General features: G+C 38.9%; 1 protein-coding gene across 9 annotated transcripts in view; it reads right to left on the bottom strand.

The window, feature by feature from the left end:
- DGKB (diacylglycerol kinase beta) overlaps positions 1-26,331 on the bottom strand; it is a 1,123,143-nt gene that overhangs the window by 23,397 nt on the left and 1,073,415 nt on the right. For all 9 annotated transcript variants that reach the window (XM_086397581.1, XM_086397582.1, XM_086397586.1 and 6 more), the window contains 2 exons: positions 17,477-17,597; positions 13,524-13,584 (listed from right to left, as the gene is read on the bottom strand). In XM_086397581.1, coding sequence (XP_086253707.1) covers positions 13,524-13,584; positions 17,477-17,597 — 182 coding nt within the window. The remainder of the gene's footprint in view (positions 1-13,523; positions 13,585-17,476; positions 17,598-26,331) is intronic.

The raw sequence follows: 26,331 nt of genomic DNA, 5'->3' as shown, positions 1-26,331 counted from the left end.
CACAAAATAATGCCACTAAACACTAACATGCTAGTCTTTGCGGGGGGGAAGAGGCTTAGAAATGTAAATCTATGCAAGAGCATTTACCAGTGAAGTTTTAGGTAAAAGGATGCTTTTAGTTTATGTTCTATTTAACTGCTTTTGGAGTCTTACTACCACTCATACCTTAAAAAGTATGCCCACAAGAACAGCCACCTGATTATCCAACTGTGTCTCAAGATGACAGAAGACTGTTATTAATAGCTAATTTTCTTTTCCTCAAAATGCCAAGATTTATACCCATAACAAATGAAGAATCTTAAGGTTCATCCTTATTTTATGTTTAAATATTAAGTAAATAGTAATTTTCAGGTGTACACCCACCTATTAACAATTTTCCTACTGATAGTTTATGGGTTACCTCTTTCCTTTTAGCACCAAAAATACACATAACCTTGTCTACTTTTTCCCTTTTCTAAAGTAAGCCCATTAGAACCACTTAAGATTCCTTAAAAATGGTGTATCTGCTAAGGCAGCAAGTGTCAAGTTACAATAGCTGGGTAACTTTGAATGAGAAACTAATTTTCTTATCAATTTTTCAAAATAAAACTTCCCAGGAAGTCAACCTGATGCATTGCTGCTTCTAAGTCACTTTAGTTGTGTCCGACTCTGTGCGACCCCATAGACGGCAGCCCACCAGGCTCCCCCATCCCTGGGATTCTCCAGGCAAGAACACTGGAGTGGGTTGCCATTTCCTTCTCCAATGCATGAAAGTGAAAAGTGAAAGGGAAGTCGCTTAGTCGTGTCCGACTCTTCACGACCCCATGGACTACATACAGCCTACGAGGCTCCTCCGTCCATGGGATTTTCCAGGCAAGAGTACTGGAGTGGGGTGCCACAACTATTATTTAATATTATTTCAATCTAATAGACAATGCAAGGGTCTTGGGAGATTCAAGAGTTAGGCGATCTGCATTTTCATGCACTACTCTATTCTGCATGACTTTGAATATAATTTTCCTTTTATATAATTACTAAAGATGCTAAATATTATGGTGAAGTGATATCCTTTCCAATATGAGTTTATCTGTAAATGATTACAGGAAAACAGTAAAAATCACTGCTATATTTTCTATTAACACCTTGGCTAAATCTCAAAAAGATGTCAAATACTATCCCAACACAAAATACCATGAGTTTAACTATTTTCTCTCCCTGTATGACTCAGAATAACAAGGAAGTTAGTCTAAACACTGAAAAAGAATAAAATCCATGTGTATTATTGGTTATAACAAAACTAATAAACACTAGAAAATAATACTTTTTTAGTGTTGACAAATGAGATACAAACTAATTTTCAACAACCCTCCAGTACTGTCATAATTTGTAGGCAGCTGGTTTTAGTAATAAAGAAACAGTTCCACAAGTAAGCAATTCTCTGAAGTCCAGAGGTCACCAATACAACAAATATGAAACCCCAGATTCTGGTTTTTATTTCTGTTTTCTACCCATTGGGATACAGGTATTTTGCTATACTATTTCTAAGCAACTTTTTCCTCCCCTCCTTATGAAAATAACATAAAACACTATTTTCAAGGAATGAAAAATATTTTTAACCTCAGACTACTTTGAATTTCTGCAAATGGGCTAGAGAAGTGGACTTAGTTATGGATGCCAGTCTCTCAAATTTGCCCCATTCTCCCCATAAATCTTTTCATGGACTGTTTATATTTAGACTTTAGTAGCTTCTGGTCATGATTTGCCTTTAAAAATATTTATTATATCTTTGGTAATCCAGAGAGAGGTCTAAGCACATAAAGAATGGAAACAAGTGATCCAATATCAAAGAAAGACAGTGGCAAAGAATGTTCAAACTACCATACAATTGCACTCATTGCACATGCTAGCAAGGTTATGCTCAAAATCCTTCAAGCTAGGCCTTAGCAATACATGAACCAAGAACTTCCAGATGTACAAGTTGAGTTTAGGAAAGGCACAGGAATTAGAGGTCAAATTGCCAACATCTACTGAATCTTGGAGAAAACAAGGGAATTCCAGAAAGACATCTATACTAAAGCCTTTGACTGTGTGGACCACAACAAACTGGAAAATTCTTAAAAAGATAGGAGTAACAGACCATCTTACCTGCCTCCTGAGAAACCTGTATGCAGGTCAAGAAACAACAGTTAGAATCCAACATGGAACTGGTTCCAAACTGGGAAAGGAGTATGTCAAAGCTGTATATTGTCACCATGCTTATTCAACTTCTATGCATAGTATATCATGTGAAATGTCGGGCTAGACAACTTACAAGCTGGAGTCAAGATTGCCAGGAGAAACATCAACAGCTACAGATATGCAGATGACACCACTCTAATGGCAGAGAGCGAAGAGGAACTAAATAGCCTCTTGATGAAGGTGAAAGAGGAGAGTGAAAAAGCTGGCTTAAAACTCAACGTTCAAAAAATGCAGATCATGGCATCCAGTCTCATCACTTCATGGCAAATAGATGGGGAAACAGTGGAAACAGTGACAGACTTGATATTTTTTGGCTCCAACATCACTGCAGATGGTGACTAGAGCCATGAAATTAAAAGACACTTGCTCCTTGGAAGGAAAGCTATGACAGACCTAGACAGAATATTAAAAAGTAGAGACATCACTTTGCCAACAAAGGTTCGTCTAGTCAAAGCTATGGTTTTTCCAGTAGTCATATATGGATGTGAAAGTTGGACCATAAAGAAGGCTAAGTACTGAAGAATGTATGCTTTTGAACTGTGGTGTTGCAGAAGACTCTCGAGAGCCCCTTGGACAGTAAGGATATCAAACCAGACACTTCTAAAGGAAATCAACCCTGGATATTCATTGGAAGGAGTGATACTGAAGCTCCAATACTTTGGTCAGTTGACAAGAAGAGCCGACTCATTGGAAAAGACCCTGATGCTGGAAAAAACTGAAGGCAAAAGGAAAAGGAGGTGGCAAAGGAAGAGATGGCTGTATAGCCTCACCCACTCAAAGGGCATGAGTTTGAGTAAACTCCGGGAGACAGCAGAGAACAGAGGAGCCTGGCAGTCCATGGGGTACATGACTTAGCAACTGAACAAAAACAATCCACCTGATAGTATTGTATTTTCTAATATAATATCACATGAAATTCTCATTTAAATGGTATCCCCAAGCAGAAAGGATTTTCATGATATTCAACTTTACAAGTGGGCTGAAAGGGCCATTAAAACAATCTCTCTTCTTAAAACTATGCAATTTGCTTCTCTATGTAGGTGCCCTCTGCTTGGTTTGCAGTGGTCAGAAGCTGCCTGAGAAAATCTCACCGCCTGGCTCTTTGTTTTACACCTGCACTCCTTTACCCACTACTGTGCATTACAAAAATTTCAGAGGCCTTCTATTTTCTCCTCTTTGAACTTTTATCCTTAGGCAAATAAGCCCAATGAACTGATGATGAGACTAGAAAAAATAAGAAATAGTCCCAGTTTTATAATTCTTTACTTCATGACCTCAAACATTCACCTAACCTCACTGCCACAGTCTAAAACCCTCCCATAAAATCACATAACTTACTTGCAACAGTCTATAAAACATGTTTACCTACACATGAAGTAATCTAAAAAAAAAAAAAAAACCCTCATATGGTCATCCACATCATTACTGTCTAGACAAATACCTAAAACTTACCTTTATTTGTATGGGAGGGTAGAAAATCTGTCTTTTTGGTTGATTACTTTTACTCAAGTGACAAGGTAAATGTGATCTCTGCTTAAATGCAGGACACAGGAATGGAAGAAAATTGAAGAAGTTTTCTCATAAAGAATAAGATTTATGATTCAAGGTTTAGAGCACTTCTGAGATTTATGACCAACCTAGACAGCATATTGAAAAGCAGAGACATTACTTTGCCAGCAAAGGTCTGTCTAGTCAAGGCTATGGTTTTTCCAGTGGTCATGTGTGGATGTGAGAGTTGGACTGTGAAGAAGGCTGAGCACCGAAGAATTGATGCTTTTGAACTGTGGTGTTGGAGAAGACTCTTGAGAGTCCCTTGGACTGCAAGGAGATCCAACCAGTCCTTTCTGAAGGAGATCAGCCCTGGGATTTCTTTGGAAGGAATGATGCTGAAGCTCTCACGTGAAGAGCTGACTTGTTGGAAAAGACTGTGATGCTGGGAGGGATTGGGGGCAGGAGGAGAAAGGGACGACAGAGGATGAGATGGCTGGATGGCATCACTGACTCGATGGACATGAGTCTGAGTGAGTGTCCATCACCAACTCCGGGAGTTGGTGATGGACAGGGAGGCCTGGCGTGCTGCAATTCCTGGGGTTGCAAGGAGTCGGACACGACTGAGCGACTGAACTGAACTGAGATTTATTTAGAATTTTTGTAAAATACGTGTAAGTGGGGAATATACTGTGAAATCTGAAGTTGGCAGATAGGTACTTCTGGCTAATAATATACCAATTTTATGGGGACTATTCATGCAGAGCTCAATACAGCCAAATACAAAATCTAAGGAGAGGGGTGGTGTTTTCTGTTCTAGTCAAAAAAGAAGTAAGCACATTCCGTGACTGTCCCACTGAAGGCAACTACACACCCTGCACAGAACGCACGGCACAGCTAAGCATGGACTGCTGAGAAGCAAGCAACAGTAGGTAGACTGGGGAAGGAAACCAGAGCAGGGCGTGTCCCTGAACCAGTGACATCTTCCTGTTTTTTTCCTCCCCTCTCATATTTATCAGTCTGGAGTTAAATGTGGCTTAACACTTGGAACTGTACAACAAGTACAGATGGAGAGCTCCATCCAAAATCCCTGTGTTTCTGGTTCAAGGGGTAGGAAATGAATGACCTGTCGGGAGAGGTCAGAGCGGGTGAGAGAGGTATCTTGCTTCATTTCGCCCCTCCCCTCGCCGCCTCAATCTCTCCGACCCCAGTCACCTGGGAATTCCATAGCAGTGGCAGGTGCCTACAGCTCCAGTGACGCTCTCCCTGGTCCATGAAACTATGATCCTCAAATCATGGGCAAATATCTACTGATTTTTTCTCTCTTTATCCCCTTACTACAGGGCCCTGGAGGCAGGAGCTATATGAAGAAGTACATGGCAATGCAGAGAAACGAAAGCCTTGTATTTATAATCAGAGGAGCCCTGGGAGTCAAAAACCATCAAGGAGATCCTGGAGTGGAGAGGACCTCAAAAAGACTATCTGTTAAAGTTGTATATGATCCCCTGAGTTTTCCCCTGAGGAGTATATGCATAGATTTGACCTTATGAAGCCTAACATAGAGAACTGAATTTTCAACAGAAAAAAAATCAATGACCAAAATAAAAGTTAACTGCATGGGCTCAAGAACAGCATGGAGATAAGGGAGGAAAAAGTCAGTGAGCTTGAATATAGGTGAATAGATATTATCTAGTATGAGGAATAGAAAGAACAAAGAGGAAGGAAAAAATTAACTAAGGCTCAGATATTGAGATACTATATAAATATCTAAAACATGTCATCAGAGTTTAGAAGGAAAGGAGAAAGACTGTGGGCTTAAGTCAATATTTGAAGAAATAATGATTGAAAACTTCCCAATGTGGCCAAAGACATAAACCTGCAGATTCATGAAGTTCAGAGAAACCAAAACAAGAATAAGTTCAAAGAAATCCATGACCAGACTCATCAAAATTAAAACACTGAAGAGTCAAGACAAAGGAAAAAAAAAATTCTTGAAAGAAGCCTTGGAAAAATGATGCATTACATTTTGCAGAGCAATAATTCAAATATGGACTTTGCATCAGAAACCATATTATGTAAGTGAGGTATGAGGAGGAAGTGAAGGTGAAATCATAAAATGCTTACAATTAAGTCAGAAGAACTGGACAATATCAATAGAAAATATCAATAGAGAGTCACAGGAGTGCAAAGAATCAGTTTATTTCAGATAGATACGGAGTTTAAAAGGTTTCATGAGGAAATTGATGCTAAGCTTGCCATTGAAGGAAAAGATCTTATTTTATTTTTGGTATATGTGCATTTATATTCTATTGCTTTCCAGAAAGATTTTAAAGTAACATATAAAAATATACATATCCCAACAGCACAGGATAATTAATTCAGGCAAAATAATAAACCATAGGAAAGATTAAATGAGTCCTAGAGAACTGTTAGAAGAAACTAGATTCCCTGTGAGCATGCTTGAAGGCAAGAAGAATGTGTCTATTTCTAAACCACAAAATAAGGGATGGAGACTTTAGGTACATAATTAAGCAGTATGAATAGAAAGCCTTTGGAGAGTGGTCCTGACGAAGTATAGTTGGCAGATGGAAGCCTTGGGAGAGTGATTTAATGACGTGACAAGGACACTGAACTCTATGCTGTAAGAAATGAAGAGGCAGTGAACTTTGAGATCAGGAAGTTGGATGATCATAACTATGTTGCTCAGTAGCAATTCTGGCAATCAGATGGATGGCTTTGGCTACACTATTTAATACATTAAATAATGTATTAAACAAAGAGGAAAATGTAAACAAGGTGAAAAAGAACTGAATTCTGTTATAAACGATAAGCTGTAATTGACTACTAATACAAGCAACTGAGTGAGGTGGCAAAATCTCATAATTAAGGGAAAAAGCATTAGAGCCCACTGACTGCCTCTAATTGTGTGGCCTTGAACAAAGTGGTTGGCTTATCTGTTTCAGGTTTTAATTGTTTAATTTATGATATGGTATGGTTTCCCAGGTGGTGTACCGGTAAAGAAGCCTCCTGCCAATACAAGAGGTGCAGGAGACATGGGTTTGATCCACAGGTCAAGAAGATCCTCGGGAGTAGGAAATGGCAACCTATTTCAGTATTCTTGCCTGGAAAATTCCATGGGCAGAGAAGCCTGGTGGGCTACAGTCCATGGGGCTGCAAAGAGTTGGACATGACTGAGCAACTGAGCACACACATAGGAGTTACAATAACTTTACTGACTTCTTAGGGTTGTTTTGAGGATCAAATAAAAATATGAATATACAGGACAGAAACTGGTAAGTGATGCTAAATAATGTTAAACAGTATTACTATGGTTTCTTCCAAACATCTTAATGACATCTAAATATTTTGAAATTTAATTAGCCTTCATCTACATATCACTAAATTCCTGGAACTGGAAAATCTTACATTTATAAAATTTGTGCTTTCTTTCTTAATGTCCTGAGATTAATTTGTATTTCAGCAAATGGTTTCAGATAAAATAACACTTTAAAATTATGATTATTTTAAATAATTACAACAAGCACATCAATAAAATTTAATAGGCTCCAAAACTCTGTTTCTCCTTTAAAGAGTTTGCATTTTAAAACTGTTCTGAATATATTCTCTTTACAAAAACAAGTGTCAAAATGAAGACAAACTCCAAGTAACTTCAGTGTTTAGGGCTGTAGGAAAAAGATCCAACCTTCCTAAGAGAGGGGGCAGGCAAAGGCGAGGCAACTAGCCAATGTCTGAATCAATTAGATGCTAGAGCCAGAGAAGGAAACTGGCATGCAAGCCAGAAAACAGCATCTTACAGAATGGCCCACACAGTGGAAATGGGGACTGAAGGAGGGAGTTGGTTCATGGGCACTCAGTGAGCAAGTATGTGTCACACAAATACTAGGGATCACGAAGCAAGACTACCAGGCTTGGCAGGGATTGCCTGACTACCGAGTCAGAGCTGAGTTGAGTGTTGAAGGTATTTAATATTAGAGGCTGAGATTGGGCAAGTGGGTCAGAGTCCTGAGAATCATCATACAAAGGAGTATATTTAAAATAGGCAAAACAGGACCAAAATACTTGTAAAGGCCTTCACTAGAAGTTGCCTTGACTTCAGCTATCACCTTCATATTTCACCTGTGGTCATTTCACCATTTAGTTCATGATGTGTTCCTGACTTCCTTCCCATCCTCTACCACATGGAAGAAAGTTTCAGGCATCCTTTCTGAATTAATCATACACAAAGCGCCCAGAGTGATACTGCATTACAACCTCTTTGGCATCACTTTTCATAAAAGTAACACAAGTAATAATTCACATATGACTATTAATATTTCAACATATTAATAGAACGCAGCCTATACAATGTGTAAAATGAATACATAATTGATAATACAGAAGGAAGTGGCCCAAGAAATTTAATTGTCTTATATCAGGAAACAGATTAAATCTTTTAAGGTTAAGAAAGTATTTCTTCCTGGTACATTCAAAATTCTTTGCTTTGAGAATGTAATGAATAAAGATAACTTAAAATAACTTTTGCTGCTACTGCTAAGTCACTTCAGTCATGTCCAACTCTGTGCGACCCCACAGACGGCAGCCGGCCAGGCTCCCTGTCCCTGGGATTCTCCAGGCAAGAACACTGGAGTGGGTTGCCATTTCCTTCTCCAGTGCATGAAAGTGAAAAGTGAAAGTGAAGTCGCTCAGTCATGTCTGACTCTTTGGGACCCCATGGACTGCAGCCTACCAGCTTTTACATGTATGTATATATGAAATGTATGAGAATGAATTGCTAGCCAACCTATATTATATTCAGTGAAAGATTTAGTAGAAAGCATTTTTTAAAATTGTTATACTTCTCCAAGAATTAGTTAAGGAACACAAACTCAAAATACGCATGGTGTTGGCAGCTAATGGTGTGTGAGGCACAGTGTTATTCTCTGGAGGTAGAGAGGTGACCAAAATCATAGTGTCAGACCTCAGTAAGCTTATGTCTACCAAGAAGCTAGTCAAAAACCCAATGATTTCAATTTAACATTGGTAGCTCTTTGATAAAGCCATAAAGCACTGGGGCTGAGTTTTCAGACTAGTAGGGATCACAGATGAGATGGAATGAAGGGAGGGCTGATATTCAAAAAAGGAAGAGTGGACGCATGAAACGAGTCTCAAAAGACGAGTTGTGTAATTCAACTGAAGACGAAAAGTTTATTTGGGCAAAAGCAAAGTATATGAAAATATAAAAAAGAAGTAATTGATGATTGCAATGAAACAGGAAGCTTGATTCAAATTATACTTTATCAGATAGAAAGTAATTAAATGTTTTAATTAGAAGAGTGCCAGGGTGAGATTAGTATATAGCACCCCACTCCAGTACTCTTGCCTGGAAAATCCTGTGGACAGAGGAGCCTGGAAGGCTGCAGTCCATGGGGTCGCAAAGAGTCGGACATGACTGAGCAACTTCACTTACACTTTTCACTTTCATGCATCGGAGAAGGACATGGCAACCCACTCCAGTATTCTTGCCTGGAGAATCCCAGGGATGGGGGAGCCTGGTGGGCTACCATCTATGGGGTCACACAGAGTCGGACACGACTGAAGCGACTTAGCAGCAGCAGCAGCAGTGATCATTTTGGTAGAAAAGTTAAGGATGGATTTAAATAGGAAAAAAAAAAATGGAGAAGGGGAAAGACTGATGAGGTACCTCATGAGAGAGAGAAATGAAATGGGCCAAATCTAGGACAATGGTGGTAGGGATTAAAAGAAAAGACTCAGAAATATGACACTTGATCAAGTGTGCACAGATACTGAATTTTAGGGTGTGAAGAGAAGTATAGGATGACTCTCATATTTCTAGCTTAGGAAACAAACACTGAGCTCCACTAGCTCAATATGGTAAAAGGAAGGATAGGAATTCAGGAACTTAAGGAGAAGTCATTAATAGTGAGTGGGGAGGAGATGGAAGAAGGTGCATGAAGAGTCCATTTTGGTTACATTGAATTTAAGGCTTAGTATGGTTGCTCCTCACTTAATGAAACTTAAATTAGGCACCCATCACTTGTAATAAATTGGGGTGGGAGGGCTGGGTGTGCAGATCCAATATGAAATCTGACCTAGGGCATGACCTCTCATACATTACTACTCTCCCTTCTCTCCTATTGAAACTATTCTTTTTTTTCCTTACCACAATGAGAACATATTGACTACAAAGTCAGTATATTCCAAGTCCTCAGGGAGAAGGACTGGGAAGAAAGAAGATAGGAAGGGGAGCATAGTTAAGTTCTAGACTCCACCCTGAAGAAAGGCTCTTCATGAACTGCTTCAACATAATGTCTTCTAGAATCAACTGTGTCTTTGTCATGCTTATGCAACAGAAGATTAGATGGTTGGATGGCATCACTGATTCAACAGACATGAACCTGGGCAAACTCCGGGAGGTGGTAAGGGACAGGGAAGTCTGGCATGCTGCAGTCCATGGGGTCGCAAGGAGTCTGACACGATTTGGCAACTGAACAACAATTGTTAAACGGTTAAAATCTGTTCTCCATTAACTCATTGACTCTTACAAAACTGAACACAGGCATAACTAACAAGTTTCTGTTGACTACTTTATAGTAAGTTGATAATCATAAAAATAATTGCAAAGCATACATTTGAAGAGATAGCTTTAAACTCTTGCTTTCCGCCCCCCGCCCCCACTGACCTGATAGTTGAACTTAGAATTGGTAAAATCTGTAAGTGAATATCACCTTAATTTTTTTCAGTTGCTTTTTTTTTTAATTGTGGTACAACATATGTTATGTAGAGTTCACCACTGTAATCATTTTAAAATATATAATTCAATTGCACTAAGTACATTCATGCTATTGGGCAACCATCACCACATCCATCTCCAGAATTTGTATTACTCTGGTTTTTAAAAAGTGTTCATTGATTTAAGAATCAAGACCTATTTGTCATTTGCTTTTCTATTTTAAATATTTCGCTTACAGAAAAGCAGAACTTCTGCTATGCTCTAAAATTATATCTAGAGCAATCCCTTCATAAATTGAGTATCAGCTTATGGATATTTAAATTCAGCAAAGAATTTGAACATTCTATCATTTTGATGTTCTGTAAGAGGAACAATGTGTTATTCAAGTGAAGCAAAGAACACTCTTTGGTCCAACCATACCAATGCTATGAATACTAAATATTCTCTATAGTTAAAATGAAATTTAAAGTTCAGATTTCCATGTGGTTCTAGGAAAAAGAGGGTATGCCAGAATGTGAAATAACAATAATGAGCCATAGTCTAGTACAGTTCTTGGCCCACTGTGTAGACTGCAATAAATGTCTTAAATGAATAAGAGAAATTACACAGAGAGAAAACTGAAGCAGACATTATATAAAACCTGTTACTAATTTAACCATTGTTTAGATCATGGTAATTAATAGCTGAAATGAATATCTTGTTATTCTTTGAGAGAAAAGTTAACAAAAGAGTCATTAGAAAAGCTTGTGTGAAATATGCTACATGTATTATAAAATATTAATTAGATTTTAATAGATAACAGACTTCATCTGTTGGCTGCGGAGAGGCAGAGGTGATTTATTAATAGCAAAGGTCATGCTGTAGTGTGGCAGGCCACTGGGATGGCCTGGGGCCCTCTCAGGTGGAGAGCCAGGGTGGGGAGCAGCCATGAAGGAGCTGGACAGTAGAGCCAGGCTAACTGCATTTTAGCTTCTACTCTGCCACTTAGCATGTGTGGAATCAGGCAAACTAACCTTTGTCTGCCTCAGCTGTCTTACCCATAAAATGAAGCTTATTATATGCTTTCTGTGAGAATTCAAAGTGTCAATACAGGTCAAGTGACACAAACTACAAGCTTAATAAATGTTAGAGATTACTGTTGCCATTAATCTTTCTTGATTTAAAACATGGCACAGGGACTAAATCTCCCTTCTCTCTGAGAAGAGTCCACAACAATGCAGGGTACTCATGGAAGCTGTTTGGTTTCTCTGTCTTTCATTTATTCTTTTGTGACCCAGACTGAAGACCAGTGACCTTTCATTAAAACAAGAATACTGCTATTACCACTGCCACTACCGTCCTGCATCCTGACCACGAGCACCGCCTACACTGATAGCACCTCTGCCAGTTCACCTTGACCACCACTGGCCGCCATCAGCACTCGCACCAACATCATCAAACTACCATCACCGCAGGCTTCACCATGACCACCACCATCCCCATCTCTACAATCAGTGTATCACTGCCACCACTGGCAACAATAGTAACAGGACCTTTAATATACATGTGAGTGTAAAGGTGTAAAGGTCACTGGGAGAGTGAAGAATAAGAAACAAGATGCAAATATACACATGCTGGTAAAAGGAGGAACAGGAAATTTCTTAAAAGATACTTCGAATCAAGTACAGAGATATAAGAAGGCATAAGAAATTGCCATCCTCGAAAGACTTTTTGACAAGTTTGTCTTACATCATTCTTATAGAATTACTAGATTTACTGCAGAGTAAAGGGTACTGTCATTCTCAGATGGCAGCTACCTCCATGGTTCATCTCCTTCCCTCATTCCTATCCCTCATCCCAAGGGAACTCTTTAACAAATTCTCCTTCTTTCACCCCCAGAATGTACCTCAAATCCACCCACTTCCTAGCCACTATTGCTGTCCAAGCTCAGAGTGCTTTGTTGAACCTTATGTCCCAGTTGCCACTCAACACAATCCATTCTCCACACAGCAGTTAAGGTGAACTTTAAAAATGTAAATCAGATGATGCGTAAAGCCTTCAGCAGCTTCCTATTGTACTCTGAATTGGATGTTAATTGTTCACCATCATTTTTTTCTACTCTGTCTCCTGCCCATCTTTTCTACTTTGCCTCTTACACTCTCACCCCACATCTGAAACTTTGGTCACACCATCCCTCTTACTGTTTAACACACTGAGCTTTTGGATCCGTCTTTGAAAAAGGCCTCCCAGACACACTTACCTAAAGTAGTCTTTTTCATACTCCATCTTCAGTTCCTCTTCATCATATTTCATACCTCTTGTAATCAAAAGTTATATTATGCATGTTTCTCTATATTTATTGATTTATTAATTTACTTAATCTCCTATTATCAGAATGTAAGTTCCTTGAGGACAATTATATTATTGAATACATTCTATTTCATGTTCTTATTACTCCAATGTTTTATTATGTGATCAGAGTTCTATTTTTAGTGCCAAGATTAGCACCTAACATATTATTGAAATGTAATATTCACTTAAAAATGAAATTTAGTGAGGTCTAAATGTCTGAATTAAATAATATCTCACATAAAGACACTATAATGCAGTCTTTCTATAGATAAGGAAGCTCTCAAATTCCAACTGGAGGCAAAGAAGAGATGAGTAATACATTTAGGAAGAATAATGTCTGAAGGTCCCATAAATATTTTTCCTATAAGGTATTTGGAAATAATTATAAGAAAGGTTAAGAGAAACCTTAACAAATTTGTTTAGTTTCACAGTTTATAACTGTGGTTATATGTGGTTATATATAGATAACTATGGTATCTAAAGATTACACTTTGGCTAACATAAGCATTCAACTCTCAATCATTGCCAAAGGCATATATTGCCTAAAACCTGAATGCAATGGCTCTGTCATATAAAAAAACAAAAAACAAAGCAAAAAAGGCTCTTGGAGATAGGTCCAAAGCTTAGGTATTGTGATTATTTACTTATAGGAGTATATGATTAGTTAGCTATCCAGGATATAATATCTGGGAAACAAACAGGAAAGTGAAATAGCTTTTAATTACTCTGTACTCACAGTGCATGGGGTCTGCATCCATGGTTCCCCATCAATCTGCATTGGCAGAGACTTGCTGGTCCTGGAGAAAAAAAAAAAAAAACAATCCAAGTCTAGCACAGAAATACTTTATACAGCAGACTATATGTCCCATATAAAATGGTGAGACCAGGGAATGCAAATATGGTAAAAGCTGGGTTCTGTTCTCAAGTAATCTTTTATAAAAGGAACTTCAGCTCTTGACTTGGGCTCCCCAGGAGGATCAATGGTGAAGAATCTGCCTGCCAATTCAGGAGATGCAGGTTCAATCCTTGGGCCAGGAAGATTTCCCTGGAGGAGAAGGTGGTGGCCTACTCCAGTATTCTTGCATGGAGAACCACATGGACAGAGGAAACTGGTGGGCTATAATCCATGAGATCACAAAGAGCTGGATATGACTGAGCACAAACCTTGACTATCAATGAATACCCTGTACCTTAGTTACAAATATGTTAAGTGCTTCCTGGTAAATGTGATGATATACACAAAAAATTCTGGATAACAAAAGACAAATGTAGGGTGTATAGTTAATGACACAATCCAAATTACTTGGTTTGTTTCCAAGGCAAATCATTCAACATTACACTAATCCAAGTCTATGCCCCAAACACTAATGCTGAAGAAGCTGAAGCTAAGTGGTTCTAAGAAGACCTATAAGACCCCCTAGAACTAACACCAAAAAGAGATGTCCTTTTCATCATAGGTGACTGGAATGCAAAAGTAGAAAGTCAAGAGATACCTAGAGTAACAGGCACGTTTGTCCTTGGAGTACAAAATGAAGTAGGGCAAGGCCTAACAGAGTTTTGCCAAGAGCTAACCCTTTCAACAACATAAAAGATGACTCTACATATGTATATCACCATATGGTCAATACCAAAATCAGACTGATTATATTCTTTCCAGTTGAAGATGCAGAAGCTCTATACAGTAAGTAAAAACAAGATCGTGCACTGACTGTGGCTCAGATCATGAACTCCTCGTTGCAAAATTCAGGGTTTAGGGAAAACCAGTAGGTCCTTCAGGTATGACCTAAAGAAAATCCTTTATGATTATATAGTGGAAGTAACAAATATATTCAAGGGATTAGATCTGATAGAGTGCCTGAAGAACTATGGTTGAAAGTTTGTAGTACTGTATAGGAGTCAGTGACCAAAATCATCCCAAAGCGGGGCGGGGGGGAAAGCAAGAAGGCAAAGCAGTTGTCTTAGAAGATTTTACCAATAGCTTAGAAAAGAAGAGAAGCAAAAGGCAAAGGAGAAAGAGAAAGATATACCCCTCTGAATGCAGAGTTCCAAAGAACAGCAAGGAGAGGTGAAAAAGCCTTCTTAAATGAACAATGAAAAGAAATAGAGGAAAACAATAGAAGACTAGAGATCTCTTCAAGAAAATTAGAGATACCAAGGGAACATTTCATGCAAAGATGGGTGTAATAAAGGACAGAAACAGTCTGGCCCTAATAGAACCAGGAGACATTAAGAAGAGGTGGTACAAATACACAGAAGAACTATATAAGAAAGGTCTTAATGACTCGGATAATCACAATGATGTAGTCACTCACCTAGAGCCTGATATCCTAGAGTGTAACGTCAAGTGGGCCTTAGGAAGCATTACTACGAACAAAGCTAGTGGAGGTGATGGAATTCCAGCTGAGCTATTTCAAATCCCAAAAGATAATGCTGTGAAAGTGCTTCACTCAATATCTCAGCAAATTTGGAAAACTCAGCAGTGACCACAGGACTGGAAAAAGTCAGTTTTCATTTAAATCTCAAAGAAGGGCAATGCTAAAGAATGTTCAAACTACAGCACAATTACACTCATTTCATGTTAGCAACGTAATGCTCAAAATCCTTCAAGCTAGGCTTCAGCAATATATGAACTGAGAACTTCCAGATATACAAGCTGGACTTAGAAAAGGCAGAAGAACCAGAGACCAAATTGCCAACATCCGTTGTTCATAGGAAAAGCAAGAGAATTCCAGAAAAACATCTGCTTCATTGACTACACTAAAGCCTTTGACTGTGTGGATCACAACAAACTGTGGAAAATTCAAGAGATGGGAATACCAGACCACCTGACCTGCCTTCCGAGAAACCTATATGCAAGTCAAGAAGCAACAGTTAGACTTGGACATGGAACAACAGACTGGTTCCAAACTGGGAAAGCAGTATGTCAAGGTTGTATATTGTCACTCTGCTTATTCAACTTCTATACAGAGTATATCATGTGAAATGCTGGGCTGGATGAAGCACAAGCTGGAATCAAGATTGCCAGAAGAAATATCAATAATCTCAGATATACAGATGACACCACCCTAATGGCAGGAAGCAAAGAGGAACTAAAGGACTCCTTGATGAAGATTAAAGAGCACGGTGAAAAAGCTGGTTTAAAACTCAACATTCAAATAACGAAGATCATGGCATCCAATCCCATTATTTCATGGCAAAAAGATGGGGAAAAATGGAAACAGTGACAGACTTTATTTTCTTGGGCTCCAACATCACTGCAGACAATGACTGCAGCCATGAAATTAAGATGCTTGCTTCTTGGAAGAAAAGCTATGACAAACCTAAACAGCATATAGAAAAGCAGAGATATCACTCTGCCAGCAACGGTCTGTATAGTCAAAGGTTTGTTTTTTCCAGAAGTCATGCATGGATGAGCGTTGGACCATAAAGAAGGTTGAGCGCTGAAGAATTGATGCTTTTGAAATATGGTATTGGAGAAGACTCTTGAGAGTCCCATGGACTGCAAGGAGATCAAACCAGTCAATTCAAAATGAAATCAGCCCTGAATATTCACTAGAAGGACTGATGTAAAAGGTGAAGCTCCAGTACTTTGACCACCAGATGTGAAAAGCCACTCACTGGAAAAGACGCTAATTCTGGGAAAGATAGAAGGCAAAAGGAGAAGGGGCCTCAGAGGATGAGATGGTTGAATGCATCATCAACTCAATGGATATGCGTTTGAGCAAACTCAGGGAGATAGTGAAGGACAGGGAAGCCTGGTGTGCTGTAGTCCATGGGGTGGCAAACCGTCAGACATGACTGTGTGACTGAATAAGAACAACAGCAAAATGAGCCTCCTTGTTTTCATGCAATCGCATGTTGCAAATGTGGAGGAAAAGTGTTTGATATCTCACATTTTCCAGTATTAACTTTCATATATGTTAATATAACATCAGTTATATCTGTGCTATAATCTGTAGTTTCATGTTAGTGTAATATTAGACTTTTGTTTTACAGGCATAATTTTGAAAAAGGGTTTTCAAAAGATTTAAATGCAATATACATATAACATTTTACTTCATAATAATTATTTAATTTATAGAAGCAATGGTAGACTTCATGAAAGAATGTATGTTAATGATGCCTTAACAGCATTTTCATTGGGTAGTTTGCCTAGTAGATACTTCAATGCTTCTGTAAATTCAACCGTGTGTGTACCAGACTAGAGGAGATAGAATTTGTATGTTAGAATTGTATCCATGGTCTCAACAAAAGATTATCAAATTCCAATGAACATGGTAAGTAACAGTGAATCAAATCTTTATAAATTCTGTCAATTTCTATTATTTTGAAATGTATCGGTATTAATCATTGATAACAATGTATAGATAAAACAAAATCATTATCAAAATCTTATATAACATTAATCTAAATAATTTGTAGTTATGCCATCTCTGGTGGCTTGACAGTAAAGAATCCGTCTGCAATGCGGGAGACTGGGGATCGAATCCCTGGGTCAGGAAGATCCCCTGGAGAAGGGAATGGCCACCCACTATATATTCTTGCCTGGAGAATCCCATCCACAGAGAAGTCTGGCAGGCTACAGACCACGGACGGGGTCAGAAAGAGTGAGACATGACTGAGTGACTAATACTTTCACTTCACTTTTCACATGTCAACCTCCTTTCTGAATTACAGAGAAAGGGCTACCTGATGACAACAGAGGAGCACTGAGCCAGCCGCCGCCCAGCACTTTTCAGTCCTGTGTATATTTGCCCCATCTCCATGGCTCCTTCCAAGCCAACCACCTCCAGCAGCTGATCACTCAGATCTGAAAGGAAACAGAAGCCTTGTAAATTACAGTGTATATGCATACAATGCCATTCCATTAGACACTATGGAAATGAAAAATAAAAGCTTCTTGAGAAAGAAAGCTTCTGTCTGAGATACTATACTAAAAGTAATAAAAAGATGGTCTGTCTGTCTTCTGAAACTCTCAGTTTAAGCTCCCCTTTCCCCACAGGTGCTGTGGGGAAAGATGTGCTGTCAGCTTATTCTACAACAAAATGGGAAGAAAGGATTCTGAGCCAAATTATGCCAAAAAATATACCAGTAGCTTTAACATCAACAAACTTAACATTATTCCACATGTATATATGGGACATTTATACCCCCCACATCAGACATTTGGCAGCAAATACACATTTCAGTACTATAAATAAAGTATGAGGACATGCTGTCAAACGTGATTTTGTTGAATTACTCAAACAAAAGATCTTAGAGATCATGGAATTAAAGTTTCTTATTTTAAAGATAAGAAGACTTGAGGCATTAAATCACTGAGTGACTTGTCTACGTGCGGGTTAAGTTGCTTCAGTTGTACCCAACTCTTTGCAACCTTATGGACTATACAGCCTGCCAAACTCCTCTGTCCATGGGATTTTCCAGGCAACAATACTGGAGTGAGTTGCCATGCCTTCCTTCAAGGGATATTTCCAACTTAGGGATTGAACCCACATCTCTTATATGTCTCCTGGATTGGCAGGCACGTTCTTTACGCCACAGTCATAGGTAAACTTGTGCAGAGTTTTTCTTGACCTTGAAGAAAGAAATGTTTTCCTGATGGTAAAGAATATGCTACCAAATTCTAGAGTAGGTTAGATAATTATCACCATATTAATACAGTGTTTTTTCTTTTTTTAACCAGAGGACAGTAAAAAAAAAAAAAAGGTTAATTGTATTAGGTACTGCTTGTCGAGTGTTTCCAAAGTACCTGTCACTGCCTAATCACTCATTCCATATCACCTCACTTGCTCCCCTCGCAAAACCAATTTAAGACAAATACGATTATTAGAATTTACAGACAGAGAAACTTAAAATCAGAGAAGTTAATTCAATTTATTTATATTAACATAAAGAGGAAGTGACAGAGCCAAAATCTGAGGTGTAATCACAATGTTATATTTGGTAAATCAGCCATACCAAAGAGAGATACTTTTAAAACTGATAGAAGTATTTCTTATTGAGGGAGTGACAGTGGTGTCTGCGTGAGCTGCAAGGTCCCTTTCCAACCTGCAAACTTTCACTCTCCAGAGTAGCAGAGGATGTAGTCGTATCAGTAAAACCCTACAGAGCACAACGGTGGCACACAGCCCCTCCACTCACTTACCTGGCTCAGAATGCCCGAACCCTTGATTTGAAGGCAAAATTTTAGGTGCACATATATGGTCCTTTTCTATCATGATATTTTCATGTAATCCCATATGTTTTCAAATGCAAATAAATTGTTTAATACTGTTTTCAGTAGCAAAAAGAGCTGGAGGGGTGGCATAGAGTGGTATAAGGTAAGATATGATTATACAAGTTAACCGTGTAATAACTAGTCATAGCTGAGTGTGGACTTGAAGCAAAACCAGCATATGTGTGCTGTATGTACTCCATTTTGTACAGAAAGTCCTCATTTCCCACTAGTGAATCCATTTTAGCACAAAGTTCAGAGAGATGAATGATATATTTTCAGTGTTGTTCATGTGTGTGGTAAACAGCACTTTGAAACTTCAAAATTTGTTAGGCCCATGATCTTCGGCACATTTTATCTAAGCTCTGAAAACACACTGTGTGACCAATCCACTGTACGTTTTTTGAATTGAACTGACTTTTAAAAACCATTGTTTTTTAAACTTTAAGCGCGAGCTGCAGCAGGAGGTTTCTTCACATGTGGACACAACTATCCAGCTACTGAATCAAAGGCTAACAAGTCATAGTATCTTAGAGCATTCACCTTGCTGTTCTAAACCATATTTAGACTGATTTCTCATCAAACTTATTCTGTGTTTCTAGTTTAAATTTATGTTGCCAAGAACAGATGGACAAGGAATGGAAACATATTCTTTCAGCTGTAGCCGGCACTAAAATGTGCTTGGCTCTATAGCCTGGGTGTTAATATACGCATTTCTTAGATATATGTCAACCAGAAAACTGCACTGTGGCAAGCTCTAAAACCCCAGATGTGTGTCTGGTGATATTTATAAAACAACAACAACAACAACTACCACAGAAACGAAGCTCCTGTTCAGTATTCTGTGTTTTCCACTGCTTGGTTCTTAAATAGGTGAAATTTTACACTAATTTCTGTAATGATCTGGTGGATGGGAACTGTTCTACAAGAAATGAAATACTTCCTCACGACAGAGTTAATCTGTGAGCCCTAACTTTTCCATGAATCACGGGGACTGTCTGCATCTACACCATATTGCTACTGTCTACCACCCTCTTTCTGATTTTTTTCTTTCTTTTAATTTGTCTTTGTTTTTCTCCCTGCAAAAATGCTCCGAAAATGAATTCTACCATTAATCACTGGTAATGAAGACTTTGATTATAGATTTAGAAGACATAGGCATTTAACCTTTCATGTTCTTGCTAACACAAAGAACTGCATAGAAATAGTGCTATATTTACTAGTGCAAAATTAACAACATATTCCTTTTAATTAAGCATTCAGAAAAAGAAGGAAATTCTAATTTGTGCTGCACAAATTTGCTCCCATAACACTTCAACAATTTTATATACAAAAGCCTGTAAGGTCTGTGTACAACTGCTGCCTCTTACATACTGTCTTTGGGGGCAGGGTCCTCACTGATTTCAGACAAAGATAATTTCTACATAATTTTGAATTCTATTTCTACCTGTGGTATCATCTAGAAACATCAAAACTTCCTCACTTCACATGCTAGCTAAAATTTATTTTAAGCACAGGTCCCCTTGAGATGGCATAACCAACCAGATTCACCTCCTTAATTGGTTTGTTATGTGGCTACTGCTTTGAGCCCATGAACTGAATCAAGCCCACTGTCTGTTTATGTATGGCTTGCAAGAGTGGTTTTTACATGTTTACAAATGGGAAAAAATTGATACATTGTGACACCTGAAAATACATTAAGTTCAAACTTGAGCATTCATTAATTAGTTTTTGTTGGAAGCAGACACTGGTTAGTTGAGGTTTTGTCTATGTCTGCTTCCACACTATAATGGCAGAAGAGAGTGTCTGCAGCAGAAACCATGTGGCCCAGAAAGCCTACAATGTTTATTATTCAGACCTTTAGAAAGAAAGTGCCAAGCTCTGCCTGACTGCTTGAGTGAAATCTTAACTATTTCTGGCCACTGAGGTTTTCAACTTTAGTGCATCTGCGTGCTAAGTCGCTTTAGTCATGTCGGACTCTTTGTGACCCCCTGAACTATAGCCCAGCAGGCTCCTCTGTCCATAGGATTCTCCAGGCAAGAATACTGGAGTGGGTTGCCATGCCCTCCTCCAGGGGATCTTCCTGACCCAGGGATCGAACCCGTGTCTCCTGCATCTCCTGCTCTACAGGTAGGTTCCTTACCCACTGAGCCACCTGGGAAGCCTGGGTTTCACTTTGGTACTGCCTCTATAGATCCTAATGGCATCACAGTTGCCTGAAAGACATAATGTCCGAGCACTCATTCCTTACTGTGTGTGCTGGTTTGTAAAAGAACTTCAACTATAGAATCTCACCATACTCATATACTGTGAGGTTTCCTACAATCAGTTTGTTGTTGATCGTGAAATACCAGTTTCTAAATAACCCCGTTACAAAAGAAAGTAGAGCAGTTTAACGTTCAACATTATGCTCAGTCATTGCATCTGGTTAGCCTTCTCGTGTGTGAAAGTACAGTCATAGGTAGGAAGGCAGAAGTCTCACCCAGGCCTGAAGACACACGTGTGTGTCTACCTGTGAGAGTCTCCAGCTGAGTACTGAGAAACCTGGACCTCCTGATACTAGGAAGTGTCTCTATTCCAAGGAAGGTGGTGCTTTTGATCAATTTAATGTTGCTTTTGAAGAGGAAAAACAGTACATTTCTGAAAGAGTTAACATATCTTTCCAAATGCCTCCATGGGTATAACAGAGGCAAGGAAATCTGCCAAATTTAGTATTTCCATTTTTAAAATAGAAAGTCTAGAAAAGGTGTTCAGAGGGAACAGATGTCATGAAAAACAAAAACTGGGTATAGTAGAACAAGATTTTTAACACAGGGGCAGTGATTCTGAATGCAGAAAAATATGACTTTTTTACCAACATTAATTAAAATTAAGAACTTCTTTCAATTATAAATTTAGGCAAGAAACCACAGTTGTAGTAGAAATATCTCTGACTTTGTCACTGATAGATATCACACATATTTCCATATCACATTATAGTTGTTGCAATATTTAAAAATTTATACTTTATATTTAAGAATTCTATTTATATTTTAAAAGTCTATTTTTATAATCTTTGACATCTTAATAATTACTAAGCCTCTGCTAGATTTCTAAAAGTAATTTATTAAAATGGGAAAAGAATCTAAAAAAGAGTGGATATACATACACACACACACACACACACACACACGTATAACTGATTGTGTCAGACTCTTTGTGACCCCATGGGCTATAGCCTGCCAGGCGCCTCTGTCCATAGGATTTCCCAGACAAGAATGCTGGAAGGCTTCCCTGATGGTTGAGCGGGTAAAGAAACTACCTGAATGCAGGAGAGTTAGGAGATATGGGTTCAATTCCTGAGTCAGGAAGATCCCCTGGAGGAGGGCATGGCAACGCACTCCAGTATTCTTGCCTGGAGAATCCTATGGACAGAGGAGCCTGGTGGGCTATAGTCCACAGTGTCGTAGAGTCGGACATGACTGACTGACTAACACTTTCACTTTCTTCAGGGGATCTTCCCCACCCAGGGATCAAATCTGGGTCTCCTGCATTGCAGGCAGATTTTTTACTGTCTGAGCCACACACCACTGTTTATCAACTATACTCAAATAAAAATTTAGAAAAGAAGCACATATCTTACTGAATTGAAATCTTAACATTTCAATATTATGGATTTCCTTCGAAGCCTACATTTTTTTTAAATTTTATTTTTAAACTTTATAATATTGTATTAGTTTTGCCAAACATCAAAATGAATCCGCCACAGGTATACCCGTACTCCCCATCCTGAACCCTCCTCCCTTCTCCCTCCCCATACCCTCCCTCTGGGTCGTCCCAGTGCACCAGCCCCATGCATCCAGTATCATGCATCGAACCTGGACTGGCGACTCGTTTCATACATGATATTATACATGTTTCAATGCCATTCTCCCAAATCTCACCACCCTCTCCCTCTCCCACAGAGTCCATAAGACTGATCTGTACATCAGTGTCTCTATTTCTGTCTCGTACACAGGGTTATTGTTACCATCTTTCTAAATTCCATATATATGTGTTAGTATACTGTATTGGTGTTTACATTTTTTTTAATGAATTTTAAAACATCACTCCAAGGAAGAATCAGTAGATTTTACCAGGATGGCAAAGAGGACTATAGCACAAATATGGTAAGAAACCCTACTTTAATCTGCCTTTGACTTTGTATACCTTTTCCTGAACATTGCTAGTGCTGCATTATTGAGATACAGGTAATCTGGGGGTATGAGCATAAAATCTGAAGGTCAGTAGTGTGGTATAGATTTGAGAACCCAGGAGCAGCACAGCTAATAAATGGATAATACTTCTTCATGCTTAGTCTCTTCATTTTTGACAGTTACACCCTGATAATACATCTCATTATGTAATTGTTTCAGACTGACATATGTAGGGAACAGAAGAGGAGGCACGACAAACACAGACTGAATGTGGGTCGTAGCATTTTGGCATTTCGTTGAATAGAGTGTGTACTGAAGGGAGAGGGACGAGGTGAGGACAGGGCAGGGCACACTCCTTTGTGCATGGTGTCCAGCAACATGCGGTAGCACAGGGGCCAGCTATGTCCTGGGGTACACTCAGTGACTCAGAAAGGACACTCTGTCATCACCTAAATTGCTAATTATATCACAACTCTTAAGGACTTATTGGCCAAGGTGACACCAGCCTAGCTATGGAGTTGTACCTTCTAAGTGCTAAGACTGCATGCCTTCCAGCAATGCTTGTTTTAGCTAGCAAACATTTGAAACATGCCTGAGGATCCAGAATAAACTTTAAAACCCCTAGGGGTATATGAAATTACTAAAGTGAATTCTTCAAGGATGATTTTGTAGCATGTCCGTCTATTACCCATTGATTCTTTATTTTTATTTGGCTGTATTTGGGTCTTAGTTGTGGCACCTGGGATCTTCACTTGTGGTGAGCAGGCTCAGTTGCTCCATGGAATGTGATATGCGGGATCTTAGTTCCCCCACCAGGGATCTAACCCTTGTCCCCTGTATGGTAAGGCAGATTCTTAATCACTGGACCACCAGGGAAGTCCCTGCCAATTGATTTATTTTAAAATATTTGTTTATTTTTAAATAGTTTATTTTTGTTCTGGGGTACAGTTGATTAACAAACAATGTTGTGACAGTTTCAAGTGAATAGCAAAGGGACTCAGCCATAAATATATATATATATACACACATACATACACATGTATCCATTCTCCCCCAAACTCCTCTCTCTATAGGCTGCCACATAACATTAAGCAAAGTTCCATGTGCTGTAGAGTAGGTCCTTGTTGGTTATCCATTTTAAATATAGCGGTATGTACATGTCCATCCCAAACTCCCTATCTATCCCTTCTCCCCATTCTTCCCTCGAGCAAGTACAAGTTCATTCTCTGTGAGGCTCATTCTGTTTAGTAAGTTCATTCATATCATTGTTTAGATTCCACACAAAAGTGGTATCAGATGATATTTGTCTTTCTGTCTCTGGCTTATTTCAGTCAGTATGAGAATCTCCAGGTCCATCCATGTTGGTACAAATGTCATTATTTGATTCCTTTTAATGGCTGACTACTATTTCATTGTATATATGTATCTGTGTGTGTGTGTGTGTGTGTGTGTGTGTGTGTATATACACACCACATCTTCTTTACCATTCTTCTGTCAGTGGACATGTAGGTTGCTTCCATGTGTTGGCTATTTTAAACAGTGCTGCAATGAACACGGGTGCATGTATCCTTTCAATGATGTTTTTCTCTGGATATATAACCAGGAGTGTGATTGAGGGTCACATGGTAGCTCTATTTCTTAATTTATATGTACACCTCATGAACATAAAGCTCTTTTCTCCAACCTCCATAAACTAGAAAATGCAATTAGAAAAGCATCTGAGGGGAGAGAGCTGGAGCAAAAACGTATTAACATGAACTCTGTGTTTCAAGTTCAGTTCAGTTCGGTTCAGTTACTCAGTTGTGTCCGACTCTTTGCGACCCCATGGACTGCAGCACACCCGGCTTCCCTGTCCATTACGAACTCTCAGACCTTGGTCAAATTCATGTCCATTGAGTCAGTGATACCATCCAACCATCATCCTCTGTCGTCCCTTTCTCTTTTGCCTTCAATCTTTCCCAGCATCAGGGTCTTTTCCAATGAGTGAGTTCTATGCATCAGGTAGCCAAAGTATTGGAGCTTCAGCTTCAGCATCAGTCCTTCCAATGAACATTCAGGACTGATTTCCGTTACGATTGACTGCTTTTGATCTCTTTGCAGTCCAAGGGAATCGCAACAGTTTTCTCCAACACCACAGTTCAAAAGCATCAATTCTTTGGTGCTCAGTTTTCTTTATAGTTCAACTCTCACATCCGGTTTTTCTGGAAAAACCTAGAAAAAACATAGCTTTGACTAACAGACCTTTGTTGGCAAAGTAATTTCTGTACTTTTTAATATGCTGTCTAAGTTGGTTATAGCTTTTCTTCCAAGGAGCAAGTGTTTTTTAATTTCATGGCTGCAGTCACCATCTGCAGTGACTTTGGAGCCCAAGAAAATAAAATCTGTCACTGTTCCACTGTTTCTCCATCTATTTGCTATTAAGTGATGAGACTGGAAGCCATGATCTTCATTTTTTGAATGTTGGGTTTTAAGCCAGCTTTCTCACTGTCCTTTTTAACTTTCATCAAGAGGCTCTTTAGTTCCTCTTCACTGTCTGCCATCAGGGTGGTGTCATCTGTGTATTTGAGGTTATTGATATTTCTCTTGGTAATCTTGATTCCAGCTTGTGCTTCATTCAGCCTGGGGATTTCACATGATGTATTCTGCATATAAGTTAAATAAGCAGGGTGACAATTATATAGCCTTGACATACTCCTTTCCCAATTTGGAACCAGTCTTTGTTCCATGTTCTAACTGTTGTTGTTCACTTCTAACTGTTGCTTCTTGACCTGCATACAGATTTCTCAGGAGGCAGGTAAGGTGGGCTGGTATTCCCATCTCTTTCAGAATTTTCCACAGTTTTTTGTGATCCACACAGTCAAAGGCTTTGGCATAGTCAATAAACCGGAACTAGATGGTTTTCTGGAACTCTCTTGCTTTTTTCTATGATCCAACAGACGTTGGCAATTTGATCTCTGGTTCCTCTTCCTTTTCTAAATCCAGATTGAACATCTGAAAGTTCTCACTTCACATACTGTTGAAGCCTAGCTCGGAGAACTTTGGACATTACTTCGATAGTTTGTGAGATGAGTGCAATTGTGCAGTAGTTTAAACATTCTTTGGCACTGCCTTTCTTTGAGATTGGAATGAAAACTGACCTTTTTCAAAGTATC

Source organism: Bos grunniens, chromosome 4 (genome assembly GCF_055505025.1).
Source record: "Bos grunniens cultivar Pamir isolate PY7600 chromosome 4, Bosgru_T2T1.0, whole genome shotgun sequence".
NCBI classification, from domain to species: Eukaryota; Metazoa; Chordata; class Mammalia; order Artiodactyla; family Bovidae; genus Bos; species Bos grunniens.
Note: the sequence above shows the minus strand (reverse complement) of the source record. Positions and strands in the feature narration are given on the sequence as shown.